The sequence below is a fragment of the Pipistrellus hanaki genome (assembly GCF_964339955.1).
Source record: "Pipistrellus hanaki genome assembly, chromosome: 5".
In the NCBI taxonomy this organism is placed as follows: domain Eukaryota; kingdom Metazoa; phylum Chordata; class Mammalia; order Chiroptera; family Vespertilionidae; genus Pipistrellus; species Pipistrellus hanaki.
Genome location: NC_140507.1, coordinates 82,600,304 through 82,618,469, shown reverse-complemented (window position 1 = coordinate 82,618,469; position 18,166 = coordinate 82,600,304). Strand labels below are relative to the sequence as shown.

Sequence of the window (18,166 nt, the reverse complement as noted above, 5' to 3'; positions counted from 1 at the left end):
GGCTTTGCCTTGAAACTAGAGTGAGACATGTCTGCAATTACCAGTCTTACCACCAACACCCTGTAATTTTGTTTCTGATAACATATTTCTATTTGGTTCTCAGTTTTGTGTATGTTAGTCTCTAGTAGACTGAGCTTCTTCAAGGGCATGAACTAAGTGTCTCTTTAGTTCACATCTGCTAAGAGCCTAGCACAGCTGCATACTCAGTGTTGCAGTACAAGGTAAGGGGAAAAGATCTGATTGGATAGAAATATATTATCTTAATATCTACTCATTGCTTGTGGCCCTTCAAATACACATAGCTTTTTATCCCCGTATTTCAGATGACCCAGTAGGGCCCCAAAGAGGCAAAGTTCAAACCCAGGTGTTGCATAGGGGTGATCCAGAAGTAGGGTCTAAGGACAAGCTCCCAGCCCTTGGCATTGGACTTGGTAGACAACCCTGATGCCAGTGGATAGAAGGTTGGATATTGAGCTTTGGAAATGTGGAAATCCAGCTTCCATCTACCCTATTTCCCCGAAAATAAGACAGTGTCTTATATTAATTATTTCTCCCAAAGTTGCGCTAGGTCTTATTTTCAGAGGATGTCTTATCTTTCCATGCGCTAGGTCTTATTTTCGGAAGATGTCTTATTTTGGGGGAAACACGGTAACATGAGGAACTGATTTATGCTTCTGTGGTGTCTCAGTCTCATGCCAATTAAAATGTAATCCTGAGTAAGGGTGGGGGAGTTAGAAAGATAACTAACTCCAAGAACAGGGAGCAGTGAGTATGCTTAATTAAAACATATGCAAATGGCTCATCTTTGTAATATCACGGGCAGGTTTTCTGGCAGCTAGGGAACAAAGGCAACCTGCTAACTGGAGTATTTTGCTGTTCTCTTTGTCCAGTGTTTGCCTTTTCTGGTACCTACACCCTGCTCTTTGTGGCTCGAACCCTTCAAGGCATTGGATCTTCATTTTCATCTGTAGCAGGTAACGCTGACATCTTACACACACACACCTGCACACACCACCTTGTTTATCATCGTAAGACCCTATTATGTAATTTATATGAAAAAATTTTAAAAAAATATCCTAGAAGGCAGAAATTATGATTCAAAAACAAGATAATTATAGTGTTGCCAGCCGTGCCTATTAATTCCTCAGGCTGACATAACTCCCTCTGGTCATGCTAGATGCAGCTAGTTCGGGTCAAAGCAAGTCCTAGGTAAAACCATGAAATAGGCCAGGCTTTTACTTAATGCCACTCTGTGGTCTTTTCTCTGTTCCCTCTTACTACTTAATAGGAATAATAATGTTTATGAAATAATGTACCAGTAATGCCAGCACAGTTTGCAAAGTGTTATCAAATACAATATTAATGGAATCCTTGGCCATTTTACGAGTGAGGGAATGGACATGAGAGCTCAGCCCATACTCTTGTCCTGGCACTTGGCACTGACCTCCTTTTCCGTGGGCACCCCCGTTGAATAGAGCAGTGCTCTGTGCTCATATGCATTCCCTTCCTTGGTCTAGTCCATATCTATTCATTCAGGAAATCATAACATGATGTGAAATCCAGTGTCATGGGACAATGGTATTCTGTGTTCCCTTCTCAGAGACTTGCACTTGCAACAATATTCTGAACAGAGGGAATGAGCAATGTGGGAGTTTGGGGGAGCAGCGGGGAAATATTTGTAAAATACAATGGGTTAAGAGTTGTAAAACCCCTCAATCTGAAACTCAAGCTAAGATGATCCCAGAAGATATATCAGGGTGAAGGCCACGGACCCTGTGAGAAAGCAGACAGAAAACTCCTGCATATTCACTCCATTTGTTACCCCCTTCAGGTCTTGGGATGCTGGCAAGTGTCTACACTGATGACTATGAGAGGGGCCGTGCCATGGGAATCGCCTTGGGGGGCCTGGCTTTGGGAGTGCTGGGTAAGTGGCATCTGGCCCCAGATCTAGGTTCATATGGGTGGAGTACTGCAGACTCTCTGAAGATGGCTCCAGGAGGCAGGTGATCTGCCGGTCATGGAAGACAACATTTTCCTTCTTTCTCTGTCCAATCAGGTTTTGAGTCCTTCTGAAAGTTGGCCTTGGAAATGTGAAATCCCTTTCCCTTAAGAAGCTGAATAGCTCTTCGGGGCCTGGGAATGGTCCAGAAACCTAGTCTAGTCAAGGGAGTGAATCTCCCCATGTCAGCAGCCACTGCCTCACCGCTGCTTCCACACACGGCCAACTTTCAACATGAGAACATGCTCTTTGTCAGATTTTGTGCTAAATGCATTACAGACATAATCTCCTTCATTTCTCAGCACCATGCTGCGAAGGAGGAATGATTGCCACAGTGTAGAGATGAGAATAGGAACGTTTAGATAACCACCCAAGGTCACACAGCCAGGGAATGCCGGAGCTGGGATACAGATGCAGATTTTCCAGGCTTGACTCCCAAGCTTCAAGCCATAAGGCTGTCCTTTCTTTGAAGTTCATCCCTGTTAAGGTTTAATTGACTAGTCCAATAAGCCACATACTTTTACTGAGCACTTACTACATGCCAACCACAATGCTAGCCTGGGGGGGGGGGGGGGCTATAGGAAAGAAATCTCGGACACGGTTCCTGCCTTACAGGAGCTTACAAGCTAATTAGGGAGAAAGCACTAAAAGTCTCACACCCCACCCTCTACCACCACAGGGAAGAGATGGAACAAAAGCCCTGCTCTTGGCTAGTATCCACCTACCCAAACACCCAAGCTAAAACTGCTGCATCCCTGTATCCTTTCTCTCCTCTCACTCCCAAATGAATACACCCATTGCATTCTCTACAGCCACTTCCTCAGTCAGCTCCTCATCATGTCTTAGTTGGAATGTGGCATCAGCCTCCTGCCTGATCTCTTACACAATCTCCTTCCTCCACGGCGCTCCAGAAAAAGCTCCCACTCCAGAGTTGGGGTATTTCTTCCCTGCTAAAAAGCACTGATTTTTTTTCCTTAGCCTTCAAAGCCAAGTAGATGCTTTATCTGGATATATGGGGCCCTTAACTATTTGGCTTCAACCTTCCCAACTCTACTCTTACCCTCTCAAATACTCATATTCTAGTAGAATTGACTTTCTTCTATTTGTTTTCCAACCACACTCTTTTCTGACACTTCTGTGCTCTTCACACCCCGTTCTTCCTCACCAGTATTATGCACCTGACAAAGCCCACGTGGTTTCTTGAACGCACTACACTGTGCTAACACAACACTTTGTAGCTGGAACCTTTACTGTTGAACTTTATTTTTTTATACCACGTCCTAATTATTTGGATTCACCACCATGCTCATTCTCTCCACTAAAATGTAAAGACCTTGGAACCAGGTCTTCTTCACCTCTGAATCCCCAGAACCTCATGTGGAGCTCTGCCCCAAGTAGGCCTTCAAGACACACTCACTGGGGCCATGTGGGCAAGTCACGCAGGCTGGGAACTGGCCCTCACCTCTGCAGTCTCCCTGCTTTGCCTTTCCAGTGGGAGCTCCCTTTGGAAGTGTGATGTATGCGTTTGTTGGGAAGTCTGCGCCCTTCCTCATCCTGGCCTTCCTGGCACTGCTGGATGGAGGTAAGTCACCACAAGAGGCCCAGGCAGGTGATAGCCTAGGTCAGGTGGGGAATGCATTGTGCTGTGGTGTCAGTCCTGACATGCTTGAATGGATTGAGGACTAGGAAAGAAGGGAGAAACGTAGGGAATTCGATCTATATGTGACAGAGTGAGAGCAATGTGGCTGTTAGTGGAGCCGCCAACGAATCAGTGGGTAAACTGAACTGTCTCTTTCCTTCTTAGCGCTCCAGTTTTGTATCTTACAGCCTTCCAAATTCTCTCCTGAGGTAAGTAGACACCAAGCTCCATTGCCAAAAGATTTATAGAATGACTAAAGTGGTGACCCAGATGTCCCTAGACCATCCCTGCCAAATTACAAGAAGAAAGATGAAGGGGAATGGAGTCAGGGAAGTGAGAATTATACTTTGATTCCCAGATAGGGTCATATTTAAGGTAGTGTGGGAGGTGGTGTGGGAGTCTGGCTTGATATTGGACAAGGGTGGAAGAAGAGCCTTATGAACAATCAAATAAAACTTTTGAAGTACACACACACACACACACACACACACATATTCATGTATCATATACAATGTTTTGGTCAATAACAGACTGCACATACTATTGTGGTCCCTTAAGATTATAACAGAGTCAAAAAATTTCTATTGCTTAACAACCCTGTGGCTGTTCTGACAGTATAGCCATGGTAATGTAGCAGCATGTATCACTTGTGTTTGTGGTGTAACAAACCTAATGGGCCCTAGCCAGTTTCGTTGAGTGGATAGAGCATGGTCTGCAGACTAAAGGGTCCCAAGTTTGATTCCAGTCAAGGGCACGTACTTTGGTTGTAGACTCCTCCCCGACCCGGCCCTGGTAGGTCTTGTGTAGGAGGCAACAACTGATGTGTTTCTCCTGCATTGATGTTTCTCTCTGTCTTTCACTCTCCCTAAAAATCAAGGGGAAAATATTCTTAGGTGACGATGAACAAAACAAAACAAAACACCTACTGGGCTGCCAGTTGTATAAAAGTATAGCACATAAAATTATGTGCAGGATAATTACTGTTTTATGTACTTATTATATTATACTATTTATCATTATTTGATAGTGTGCTCTTTCTACTAATTAAAAAGGGGATTGCTGTACACCATCAGTGGCCTCATATATCTCATGTTTACTGTGTCTCATGTTTGCATAACTTTCTCTTGTGCTTGATTTAATTTCATGTTGTTTTGTATAGTAATATGCTCTTCAAGCATGTCAAACTCAAAGGCTAACATGGGCCAAATAAACAAGGTTTAAGTTTATGTGGGCCACAAAAAAACAAAAGCTTCAATTTTCATAGAAATGTAGGTTTATTTCAATTGCTGAATGCAAAGGCTGAAATAAATGAGTAAACATTAACATAAAATAATAGAACATTTTAATAAAAATTAATATTCTTTTCTTGAACATTAACTTACCAGACTCTGAATAACTGCACAAATTAATAAGTGTAACGCAAATAAACCTATTTTTCTTGTCCTCCAAAAGTGAAATATTTCTTGTTGTGCACACCAAACAAGTCAATACAAGACTAATGACATGGCAATCGGCTGCTAAAATATTCACCGCTAGTATTAGTGGAAAGAGATGGTGCACCTGTGTATAAGGAAAATGAATGCAACACAATTATAGTAATCAGTCATTAGCAAACATTGTACTTCATTATTAATAATTATGTATAACAGGATATTGTAAAAACTAAATTACACAATTTTTATTAAAATGTTTTTTACATACCATTATATTGGCTGGGCCACAAAAATATTTGTTGTGGGCTGCATGCAGGCCTCAAGTTTGATGTGCTTGCGGTTCATGCTTGTAGACTAGAAGCAACTGGCTATACCACATATCCTAGGTGTGTAGTAGGCTATACCATCTAGGTTTGTGTAAAGTGCATTCTGTGATGTTTGCCAAAGACAGAATTGCCAATTGGCATTTCTTAGGATGTATCCCTGTTGTTAAGCAGTATGTGACTGTGTGTGTGTGTGTGTGTGTGTGTGTGTGTATATTCATCCTATATAATAAAACCCTAATATGCAAATCATCTGAATGGCAGAATGACTAGTTGCTATGACACGCACTCACCACCAGGGGACAGACACTCAATGCAGGAGCTTCCCCCTGGTGGTCAGTGCGCTCCCACAGAGGGAGCGCTGCTCAGCCAGAAGCCAGGCTAATGGCTGGAGAGTGAGCAGCAGTGGTGAGAGCCTCTCCTGCCTCCGCAGCAGCACTAAGGGCACCTCGGGGGATGTCCAACTGCCAGCTTAGACCTGCTCCCTGCACTGCTGGCTTAGGCCCATGGGGAGTGAGCCTAACCTGGCAGTTGGACATCTGCCAAGGGGTCCCAGACTGCAAGAGGGTGGGGGCTGTGCTAAGGGACCCCTCCTGCCCCATGCACAAATGTTGTGCACTGGGCCTCTAGTGTGTATATATATATATATATATATATATATATATATATATATATATATAACTATATATATTCATGTATTATATTTATATAGTCATGAGTTTAATATAGATATTTAATACACAAGGTGTGGCAAAAGAACCAGGAAGGAGACAATGACTTTGGGATCTGCACATTCATGATTATAACACCCCAGAGATAGAGAAGACCTTAGAGGCCGTCCAGGCAACCTCTCCACAAAGAGCATCCTCACAGACTGTCATTCTGTCTCAGTTAAATATCAGAATTGGTATTTGTCTGATTCCAAGCCAAAAATGGCTCTGGGAAATCCATATCAAACCAGGAAGAAGGGAAGAGAAGAAAAGAATGCAAAAATCATGGGAAAATTTGTTCTAAATACCTTGAATTTGTTGCTAAATCAGGCCAAAGTATGAGTAACCTGGGAACCCACTACTTGTAATTGGCGTCTGAAGTTGGGGCAGCCCTGAGGGGCTGAACCCTGACCCTGTGGGTTCTGTGCTATCTCTAGGTCTGTGCATTCTCAGATTCTGTGAAAATAGGAGAAATTTATATACCATACAAATGGAATTTTATTGTCCATGTTCTCAGAGTACCAAGGGGACTCCGCTCCTTACACTTCTCAAAGACCCTTATATCCTGGTGGCTGCAGGTAAGTTGACAATACTCCCCCTTGGGTTGGGAGAGTCTGGGCATCATGGCCACGTGGCTCACATAACTGTCCCCCCAGGCTCCATCTGCTTTGCCAACATGGGAGTGGCCATGCTGGAGCCCACACTGCCCATCTGGATGATGCAGACCATGTGTTCCCCTGAGTGGCAGCTGGGTAAGTGACCTTGGTCCCCAACTCAGGCTTGAGCAGAAGTGTGTGCCACAGCCCTTTCTCGGGATTAGAGAAGCATCGCTAGGTCCAGGTCTTCAGGGTCACAGAGAGACAATGTGCTTCCTTTATAGAATGACCTGCCCATTCACACCTGGAAATCAAGCCTGTTTGGGTGGGTAGTGCCTCCAAGAAGTAGCCCAAGAAGGACAGGGTGGGAGGGGCTGACAGGGCTGTAGAGCAGCAACTTCCTGTGTGGTAGAACCATTAATGATTTCTAGTGAGAGGACCTAGATTTTCATTTCTATTGATTGGCTATGCAAACTCTGCAAGTCACAGAAAGAAACTTTCTGAGCATCACTTTTCGCATCTCTAAAATAGACATCAGAATTCTATCTAGTTCAAGGACAATTCAAGGAATAAATGGCAGTTGTGCCCTGTAGAGCATTAATATGCATCCCCATTACCATCTATATTTTCTCTCTTCAACTCTCCTTTGCCATTATTATTATTATTATTATTATTATTATTATTTTGCTACCTTTTCACCTCTGAAAAGGAGCCCTCACCTAAGAAAGGTGCTGGTTTCTGTGCCCCCGTGGAGGGCTCTGGGCCCAGGAGAGAGGCCTGCTCCATGGAGAGATGTCCTTGTGACCCATCTGAGCTTAAAGAGGCAGCGCTGGCCCTTTCCAGGAAGCCCGAGGACAGGGACAGAGAAGTCTACGTGCAAATTGCTCAGTCACTGCAGGGACGAGAGGCTCATGGGGCCAGAGGGGAAGCCGATAAGGACCTGATACGGCTCAGCATGCAATAAAAAGCACTAAATCTAATTTTTTAGGGGACGATTCTAAGCAAGGCTCCCAGCCCCAAATTGAATTTTTCTGGGCTGCAGCTGCCTCTGGCCATGACAATTAATTGAGTTAGTCGGTGCTTTGTGCCAACCAGCATCCCTGACCTGAGGTTCTGGCTGTGCAGGTGGGAACCACAGCTCAAAATAGCCCTTCTCCAGCCTTCTTTACTCAAATGAGAGAATATTAAAAGCAAACCAGCATTTGTCAGTGACCGGTGAATTGTTGACTTTGGGCTTAATTGTAATCGGCACAATAGTTTCCATTAGGCAGCACTATTGCCTCTTGGTGGGAGAGCCAGAGTGGCAGGTGAGACCTGAGGAAGCACACAGGGTGATTTCCGGGGTCCCCCTTGCAGGCCAGGCTGTCACAGCAAGTCAGAGCTCCAAGAGGCTTTGTCTCCCCCGTCTTCACAGCGTTCCTCCTCGGTGCTATCTTTATCAAACTGCCTGGAAAGCTTGTTGAAACTCAGATATGGAGGCCCCGCCCAGCAATTCAGTGAAACAAGTTTGCATGCCTCGTCAGTTTCCGGGTGATGCTGACAGGGCCTCAGTGACCACACTGAAAAATACTGTTCTACATACAGATCACCTCGCAGTGCTGGGAGGAAAGGAGATGAGGCTTTGGGAGGGATTGTTGCCTGTGACTGAGCACTCCAATGTCCCACATGCCTGCTGCTCTCACCGAGGGAGCGGGAGAAACACTCGGGCTTTGGAAACAGGCCGCCTGGGTTTGAACCCTGGTGGCCACTTACTGGTTGTGACCTTGGATAAGTTTCCTAACCTCTTGTGAATTCCACTCTTTTTTATTTATAGAAATGGAGCTGCTTTTCAGAGTTGTTTTCAGGATTAAATGGATCTATGAATTCTAAAAGGATTCCCACCATGTATAGAATATAGCATATACTCAGGAAATCAAAATCATTACTGTTTTCTTAACTGCTTTTTGTTTAAAGCACTTTGACAATCACAACTGTGTAATCCCCACCCCTTGAAGATGTGCTATGAAAAGTACTTGTGTGTCTGTGGACATACAGTCTGGAACACCTGCTTTGTACAAGATGTCACTGAAATGCAAGCTATTCCCGGGCCCTAAAGAACAAGCCACTCTGATTGAGGAGAATCTCATTCAGAAAGTTTCATGCCATTTAAAATGACAGTAAGAGGATGATCTAGGACAGTTGTCGGCAAACTGAGGCTCACGAGCCACATGCGGCTCTTTGGCCCCTTGAGTGTGGCTCTTCCACAAAATACCACATTTGGGCGCGCATGTACAGTGTGATTGAAACTTCGTGATCCATGCACAGAAGTCAGTTTTCGGCTTTCAAAAGAAATTTTAATCGTTGTACTGTTGATATTTGGCTCTGTTGACTAATGAGTTTGCCGACCACTGATCTAGGAGGCTAATAAGCTTCCTAGGGGAACTTAATTCCAGACAATCAGGGAAATAGTTGTCTATTTTTTTTAAAGCAATTAAACATAAACAAGTGGGTGCAGTTTGAAACAGATTGCCACGCTGTACAGGTTGACTAGACAAATCCAATGAGGTACACTTCACTTCCACCCGCAGGAGAGAATATTAAAAGCAAACAAGCCACCTGCCGGTACCTGGAGACTTGTTGACTTTGTGTTTAATTGTCATCATCATGATAGTTTCTATTAGGCAGCACGTTTCCTCTCGGTACAGAGAGGCCGAGAGGCTGGCAAGGCCCACGGAAACTCACACAGCTGACTCCAGGTAGTCCCTTGTGCTGGAGCCATCTGGCTGCCACATTGGAGGTGTGGGTGGTAGAAACACCTGGAGTGGGAGTGAGAAGGCCTGGGTCCAAGTCCTGACCCTGTTTCTCACCAGCTGATACTAGGTAAGGCCAGTGCTCAGAGGGTACTTCACCTGTGCCAGAAGCTACACAAAATGGTTGCTATGCATTGTGTCATCTAAGCCGCTCAGCCAGCCAATTAATAAGAATTATTACTATCCCCAGAGTTCAGAGATTTATTATTCTGACCCAATTTCCCATTGTCCTCCCCAACCGTGGGCCTTATGGAACACTGTCCTGGGCAAGGTCCTGGTACCCTCAGCCTCTTCTCTGTACACATCCCTCATCTCCTTGCCCTAGCTGAGACCTGGATGTTTCCCAAGAATGCTATTTTATGCAGCCCTTTGGTAGAAGCCCATGCTCCTCCCTTGCTCTCCTTTGCTGCTTCTGAATAATTTTTTCTTCATTCTCCTTCAAAGAACCTCACTCCTTTGAAGATCATGTCATTAAATTATACCGCCCACCCCTTTTCCCTTCAACCATCCACCAACCCCTTACTCACCCCTCTCATTCATTAAAGCTGTCAACACAGGGCTCCTTTTCTTTTCATCTCTAATCCTGTCACTGTTTTTGGTGACTTCAGTAACCAGGTGAATAATCCTCTGGTATTTAATTTTACTCTTTTGCAATGATCCTTTTCTCCTCTCCAATCCACCTTAACCAATCAAACCTTCGTATAATCTTGACATTGACATCATCATTCATTATATCGCCTCTGAAATCTCCTTTCTAAGCAATCCAGTTATCCCCTTCCTTAGGTACTCTAATACCCCCATGGCAACACATTTTGGCCACTTTGAGGTCACTGTTGGCCTTAGTTCTGTTTTGCTCATGTCTCCACTTCTTTCTTTACTCAATGTAGATCCGGTCATGCCACTCCTTTAAAAGCACTGGGATTCCTTTGCCACTCTTTCCCTGGGGTTGTCACCTGGCAAAGCCTTGACTCTGGTTACATCTGTCTGGTAGCCAGCTCCTTGTCTGCACAAAACAGTGGAATAGGACAATAGGAAAACACAACCATACTGTTGGTCTCAGCTTAGGTTTATGGCCACTACCATCTTTTTTAAAATTTTGTTTTTAATTATAGTTGACTAAGGTAGGGTTTTACACTGTCAAACAATTTTTTCTACAAGTTTCCTGGTAATGCTTTCCAAAATTACTATTTTACACTTCTCCATTCAGACCTCTTATACAACCTCATCCCTTCACTTTTATCATTGTCAACTCCCAGTCATGGAGAAAATAGAAGAAATGAGAAAGAGCTCACATGTTCCCATCACTAAGCATACTCACTTGCCTGCACCTGTGCCCACAGCACTGCCTTTTCTTTATGGCTGAAACATCCCAGCTCCTATCAAAGGCCAAACTTCCTTTTTCCCCTTTTCTCCTGGGTTTCACCCCTATAACCTACTCCATTGGCTGCTCCTCTCCCCATTTCCTATATCCTTCCTTTCTTCTAACTTTTAAAGGTAGGAGTCCTCAGAACCTCTGACCTTTTGTCTATTCTTTTCTACTTGATCTTTGGTAGTGTGCCCAGACATTCCATGGCTATAGGAACCATGCATGAACCAGTTAGTGGAACGTATCTGTGTTGAAGATCTTTCTGCAGAACTCTAGACTTGTGTGCCCAGCTGCCTGATGTCTCCATGGTACATCTAATAGTCTTTCAAGCCTTTCATGATCCCGCCAAGCTCTTTCTTCATCTCCAGTCTCTAGCCACCCAATTCATTAGGGCATCCTTGGTCATCCTTGATTTTTCTCTTTCCCCTACTCCTCTTCCTGTCCCCAATCCAACAGAAAATTCCACTGACTCTACCTGCAAAATACCTTCACTTCTCTGTATAGTGACTTCTTTAAAAAAAAAAATCATAATTGTTGAGAATATTACAGACTTACCCCCAATTATCTCCCCATTGCCCCTCTTCACTCAAATACCCCCTACCCCAGGCCCCTATGCATATAAATTCTTTGGTTAATCTCTTTCTGCTACCCTCCCCCTATCCTCTGAGATTCATCAGTCTGTTCCAATTTCCATGCCTCTGGTTCTATTTTATTCATTAGTTTATTTTGTTCATTAGATTCCTTGTTTGTTTATTTTTATATTCAATTATTGATAGATATGTATTTATTGCCATTTTATTGTTCATATGTTTTATTTCTTCTTTTTCTTCTTCATCTTCTTCAAGACCCTTTAACATTTCATGTAATACTTGTTTGGTGGTGATGAATTCCTTTAGCTTTTTCTTGTCTGGAAAAGATCTTCATCTGATCTTCAATTCTAAATGATAGTTTTGCTGGATAAAGAATCTTAGTTACAGGTCTTGCTTTTCATCACTGAATATTTTTTGCCACTCCCTTTTGGCCTGTAGAGTTTCAGTTGAGAAATCAGCTGACAGTTGCACATAACTAATTGCTTCTCTCTTGCTGCTTTTAAGATTCTTTCTTTGTCTTTAACTTTTGGCATTTTAATTATGATGTGGGCTTCTTTGAGTTCATCTTGTTCAGGACTCTGAGCTTCCTGGACTTGTATGTCTATTTTTTTCACCAGTTAAGGGAAGTTTTCTGTCATTATTATGTCAAATAGGTTTTCAATTTCTTCTTCTCCTTCCAGCACCTCCATGAAGCAAATCTTGGTATGCTTGGAGTTGTCCCAGAGGCTCATTATACTATATTCATATTTTTGCTCTTCTGTTTGGGTGTTTTTGCTTTCTCATATTCCAAATTGCTGATTTGATTCTTGGCATTCTCTACTTTATTATTGATGATATGTAAACTATTCTTCATTTCATTTAATGTATCCTTCATTTCTGACTGGCCCTTTTTATGTGGTTGATGTTCTCACTAAATTTCTTGAGGTTCTCATTAAGTTTCTTGAGCACCCTTATACCATTGTTTTGAACTTTGTATCTGGTAGTTTGCTTGCTTCCATTTCATTTAGGTGTTTGTTTGTTTGTTTGTTTGTTTTTTGTTTTTTTGGCTATTTCTTCTGTTCTTTCATTTACAACATATTTGTGTTTTTTGTTTTTGGGGTGTGTGTGTGTGTGTGTGTGTGTGTTTTGTGTTTTGTCTCTGCATTTTGGCTGCTTTCCTATGTTTGTTTCTATGTACTAGGTAGATCTTCTATTAGCATGTCTCTTGAAATTGGTAGAGTAGCTTTGTGTAGGTGTCCTGTAGGGCTAGTGGCTCAGCCTGCCCATCACCTGAGCTGGGCACTCTAGGTGTACCCCTGTGTGGACTGTGTGCATTGTCCTGTTGTAGTTGAACCTTGATTATAAGGCAGGAATTTCACTTCCTAGGAAGTACGTATGTCTTTCTCTAAAGCTCATGTTCTTATACTGATAACCAAGGGTATTTTATACATGAGAATGGCTCATTAGGGCTGGTATATTAAATGTATTAAAATCCTGCTCCTGAGGAATGCAAAGGTATGGGAGCCTATGTAATCTTCTCTAGGTTTGCACAAGGATTTCCAACCCACAAATTAAACTGGTTTGCAATCCTTGAAGGAAATCTGGAGACTCCACTATATTACAGGAAATAAGGTGTTTTAGGGTAAGTGGGGCATGTCCTGAAATGCTGACCTGTGTCTTTTTACAGGTCTAGCTTTCCTGCCTGCCAGCATCTCCTACCTCATTGGCACCAACCTCTTTGGTGTGCTAGCCAACAAGATGGGTCGGTACGTAGATGGGGAGTCTGGGAAGAACAAGAGAAATATAAAGTAGGGCAGACTTTGGAGGATGTTCCTGCACATGAGATGATGAACAACTTTCCTGAAGTTGACAATTAGCACCAAGTACACACAGACAAAAAATGCCCACTGTGAGCATGGGGCTGGTTAGGTGGTAAGAGCCCTAAGGAGAAAGGATGGTCCAGAGCTGGTTGCTATAGAAGAGGCGGTGACTATTTGAGAAACAATCTTTACTTTCCAGATGTTTATTGTCCAATTGAAAAGATAAAATAACCCCACAGAGAACAGGTATGAAAAAAAAGCAGTTCTCTGGGTCAGTGTTTCCAAACTGTGTTTCATGAAGCTATCAGAGGCCACCAAGGGTTGAAGACTAAGAAGTATCAGTCTGGATCCTGTTCCTCCATAATAGTGAGAGTGGCTTTAATTTTATATTTGTAGTGCAGCATAAATATTTTTTAAAATAACTTTTAAAAACACTGCTGTAGGAAATCAAAGAATGAAAGAAGTTTTGTTACGGTTTTTTGTATATGTGGTTTCTGAGATGAATCTTGAAGACCAAATGAAATATGAATACAGAAGTGGTTGTCTGAATTGGGAAATAGCAAGAATCAAGTTTGGGTGTTACTTCCAAGGGGGCAGTGCCTTGTCAGTCAACTGCTTCCTCTTCTACAGGAAGGGAGAATAGTTACCATTACCTCCTCTGCTTCTATATGGAAAAAAGTATGCAGTCAGGAAAGAGGTGGGGGAAGGAAAGGACTCACCTGGATACAATCTGGTCATGTAGAGATGCATTCATCTTCTGACGTCCTACTGGGTTCTGGAATTAGGGGTAGTAGGACTAGCCAGTGTGGTGGTGATGAGGTGGCAGGTGGAAGGGATCTCTCCTTTTGGCATCATTTAATGACAGCTCTTTTTTTCCAGGTGGCTTTGCTCCCTGATTGGCATGGTGGTAGTAGGAATCAGCTTGCTTTGTGTAAGTATAATAAGGTCTAATTGAGACAGACAGAGCAAGAAAGAGAGAGACACCTAGAAATTTAAACACCAACTTTCCTTTAAAATGAGCAGAGGGTTGACTTGGCAAGGACTCAGAAAGGCCATTTCTGACTAAGTAGAAATTTAGCACTGAAAGAGATGCCACCAGGCATCACATTGAAGAGAGGTAAGGAAGGAGAGGGAGAGGGCAGTGGGAGGGTTGAAGTCATAGATCTGAGGCTCTGTATATGGGCATATGAAGCAATACATGTTGGTATCTATTTCTGGGGCCAGCAAGATGGTGCATTTTATGGCTTCATTTAGTCATCCCATCCTGGCAGAACCCTATAAGCCATTAGGTGTGCCATTATCTGTGCCTCAGCCTCCAGGACCAGAGTATTAGATAGAAGTGGAAAGAAAGAGGGCTTTTCCATTTTCAAGAGTCCCTTCAAGCTCTGTAAGCTGTTACTGTCTCCTCTTTCTAATGGAGACCATAAGCACACTTCCAGGGTTGCCAAGGTAATCCACATAAACCACAGCAGTGTCTGGCATTTAGTGAACCCCAGTGAATCTTAGCCAATATTAATAAAATATAAGTACCCCTTGAGGAATCTTTCCCAACATTATTATCAGCCATTAAAATCAAAATGATACATTAAGCCCTCTGAGGAGTGAGTGTGTTGAAGTAGCAAGTTTCAGTGACAGATGCCCAGGGAGGAAGGTAATGAACCAGCAGCAGAAGAAAGGAAGGCTTCCATAGATGTGAGAGAGGTTGAGAGAATGAACTTGCTAATGTGGCTCCAAACCATGACACCTGCCCTCTAGCTTTTGGGTAAATGGTTGTTTGTATCTCCTCTTTTTCTTCCTTCAGTGGCTACCAAGTTAAGACTTGGATGATGTTGTTAACAAAAATGAGAGGAACTCCATTCAGTGAAGAACGAGGGTAGAAGTATGTGTTTGGGTGGAGGGGGTGGAGGACATGGAGGAAGAATCCATACAACAGAAAAACATTGTTATGATATAAAGCAGTCAAATCTGAGGTTCACCATTGATCTTGGAACTTATTAGCTCTGTAACTTTGGACAGATTGAATAGTCATGTTCCTATCTTTAAGATGGAGGTAAAGAGTCTTCTTCATAGGAAGTGTAAGAGTCCAAACAAGTGGTATATGTGGCACAGAGCACGTGAGTGCCTATCATGGGAAAATGCTTTGTTGTGCCACCTGCATATGACCCAGCTGGACTCCTGATGAACTCTCCCTCTTTCCCTACTGCAGGTTCCTCTGGCTCGTAATATTTTTGGTCTCATTGGTCCCAATGCAGGGCTTGGCTTTGCCATAGGTAAGACGTGTCTTTCAAGGAAATAAGAAGAACCTAAATGTTGGCTTTGGGTCACACCAGAGGAGGTCTATAGAAAGGTAGAGGGACGAGGAGGGTAGCTGGCAGGGGTATGGAGAGATGGGCTCATATTCTTACCTGGAATGGGTGTCCTGTTGAGTGGGGGGACAGCAGGCTAAGGAAGTGGACTAAAGGGAGGAGGGAAAGGGAAGATGCACAGACAGGGAGGGGCCTGAGGGTGCAGAAGGTATTCTGTTTGCTCTGGCCACAGGCATGGTGGATTCCTCTATGATGCCCATCATGGGACACCTGGTGGACCTGCGCCACACCTCCGTGTATGGGAGTGTCTATGCCATCGCTGATGTGGCCTTTTGCATGGGCTTTGCTATAGGTGAGTTGGTGAGGGGTGAGGAGGGGGGCACCCAGGACCTGGTGTCCCATCTCCCTTTTCCACTGTTTACCAGCTGGACATGGTGCTGGGAGGCTGATCATCCTAGGGTTCTGGAGACATTTGACCCTGGAATATCCTTTGGGTCACCTGCTGACCCTCCACTGGTGTCTTTAATAAACACTGGTGACTTTGATTTATCTCTCACAGGCCCATCCACTGGGGGTGCCATTGTGCATGCTATCGGTTTCCCCTGGCTCATGGTCATCATCGGAGTCGTCAACATCATCTACGCTCCTCTCTGCTGCTACCTGAGGAGGCCCCCAGCCAGAGAGGAGAAGCTTGTAAGGGGCTCTGACTACTGCTAAAAACAGCCTTGTTTCTTTCCAGGTCTCTCTCTTTCCTTTTCACTCTGTGCTCTTACTTCCTCCTTGTTTAATCATCCCTCTGCTTTGCCAAGTGTTCCAATTTCATTTTCATCTTTACCTTTCTTTTGCGGCCTTCCTTAATTTCCCTTCTCTACATAACCACTTCCTCTCTTACACCAGGCAGGTAAGCAGGGTCCTTAGTAAACAAGGAAAATGGGAATTTTGCAGAGTTGGGAATAGGGACCATCAAAGGCATTTTATATTTGCTGTAGTTACTAGCAAAGCGTAAATTGCCAAATTATCTCCCTAAAATGGATAGAATTCCACTGGGTTCATTCATTCATTCATTCATTCATTTATTCGTGTCTACCATGATCCTTACCAGGTCATCTCAAACTATCAAAACCTTAGGGGAGAGAACCACCACATATGATTTTAGTTGACAAGATACTTTCCTCTTATTGAAGCATGAGGACCCAGAGGGCACAGATGGGTTAGGGATGGATGTGGTGGCTGCTCAAAGGAACAACAGAAGGAAGGGCTGATTGGGTGGGCGAGAGGGAGTATGCCAATTTTAGCTGTAGCCTGCACTACTGCTGTTAGGATTCAATTACAAGATATCAGATGTTTACCTTGACTAGGGTTGCTATAGCTAGGTGCCTTGGGAGGCCTGTGCACATACATGAAGCAGAAAGAGGCTCCTATGCTTGTTTCTCCTGAGTGATCCTAGACTTGGCTGAGCTAGCTGGGAAGGGAATGAAAAGACTGAGTAAAGATGTTCAATGATTTCTCTTTCTGCCTCTCGCTGCAGGCAATTCTGAGCCAGGAATGCCCAATGGAGACACGGATGCACACAGTCCAGAAGACCGTGAGGGCATTTCCACTGGGAGAGGACAGCGACGAGGAGCCTGGCAGTGGGGAGTAGCAGCAGAAGGCGGTCTCTGAGCCTGTCACATGTGGTTCTATGAGGCTCAGACCTCAGTGATCACCTCTTCCCCTGGAACCAGATCACCATGGGCCTCTCAGTAGGCTTCATTTCCCTCTCCTGTGGTGTCTCTTACCCTCCCTCCCATGGATGCTAGGCTAGGTTCTCTCCTCACCTGTGTAACCCACAGCTCTCCCTCTCACGTCGATGCCTCAGGTGGCCCATCTTTTTTGGGAGGACAGAGTGATGCTTTCTCCGAGGCTTCTGGGAGGCTGATTAAACTTGCACTGTGACAGGTTCTGCAAGGTGTGACTCATTTCCTGGAGGCAGCAAAGAGCACAGTGTGCCCCTGAAACCAGTGGGGTGACTAACAAACCTCATTTCATCTGTTGTCTGGTTTTCTTTGGCACATTCCCAATAGATTCTCAGGGTTTTGTGCTCTGTTCCTCTCCAAGTTTTTCCGGCTAGGTTGAGAAAGCTTCCTCAACCTGGCACTGCTGCTAAATTGCCAATCTGGGAAATCTTTTGCCTGGTTTGTAGTGTTTTTCCTCTGTGGCAGAGCCTACAGCTGCTAATGTGACTCTTTCCTCAGTGAATGGAGGAGTTCTTTTTTTTTTTTTTTTTCTTTTCTTTTCTTTCTTTTTTTTTTTTTTTTTTTTTTTTTTCCATTACCATACAGAAGGGAAAGAACCTGTTTCTCTTACGCTTGAGTTACTGGCATTCTCACTGTTCCCTCTGTGGACTTCCACCTTCCCTAAACCTCTTACCAGCAGACTCTGAGAAATAAAAGTAGGAGGCCAGAAAAGTATCTAATACTCCCAAGATTTCATGGGAATAAGTACAAAGCAGCTGCCCTAAAATACTTCCAATGGTGGATTTCCTAATTCTTTCCTGAGGATCATAATGAGGCATTGTTCCTACTTGTTGATGAATGTGTTATTGCATAATTCTGACATGGTAAACTAGATGCTCTT

The 18,166-nt window shown here is 43.8% G+C and overlaps 1 protein-coding gene across 1 annotated transcript in view; it reads left to right on the top strand.

Moving 5' to 3' along the window:
• SLC18A1 (solute carrier family 18 member A1) overlaps nucleotides 1-17,828 on the top strand; it is a 29,887-nt gene extending 12,059 nt beyond the window's left edge. The window contains exons 6-17 of the mRNA XM_084883797.1: nucleotides 891-974; nucleotides 1,832-1,924; nucleotides 3,492-3,581; nucleotides 3,804-3,847; nucleotides 6,622-6,682; nucleotides 6,761-6,856; nucleotides 13,112-13,190; nucleotides 14,124-14,175; nucleotides 15,451-15,514; nucleotides 15,783-15,902; nucleotides 16,110-16,243; nucleotides 17,079-17,828. Of these exons, the coding sequence (XP_084739923.1) occupies nucleotides 891-974; nucleotides 1,832-1,924; nucleotides 3,492-3,581; nucleotides 3,804-3,847; nucleotides 6,622-6,682; nucleotides 6,761-6,856; nucleotides 13,112-13,190; nucleotides 14,124-14,175; nucleotides 15,451-15,514; nucleotides 15,783-15,902; nucleotides 16,110-16,243; nucleotides 17,079-17,192 (1,031 nt within the window). The 3' untranslated portion in view covers nucleotides 17,193-17,828. The remainder of the gene's footprint in view (nucleotides 1-890; nucleotides 975-1,831; nucleotides 1,925-3,491; nucleotides 3,582-3,803; nucleotides 3,848-6,621; nucleotides 6,683-6,760; nucleotides 6,857-13,111; nucleotides 13,191-14,123; nucleotides 14,176-15,450; nucleotides 15,515-15,782; nucleotides 15,903-16,109; nucleotides 16,244-17,078) is intronic.
• The last annotated feature ends 338 nt before the right edge of the window (nucleotides 17,829-18,166 follow it).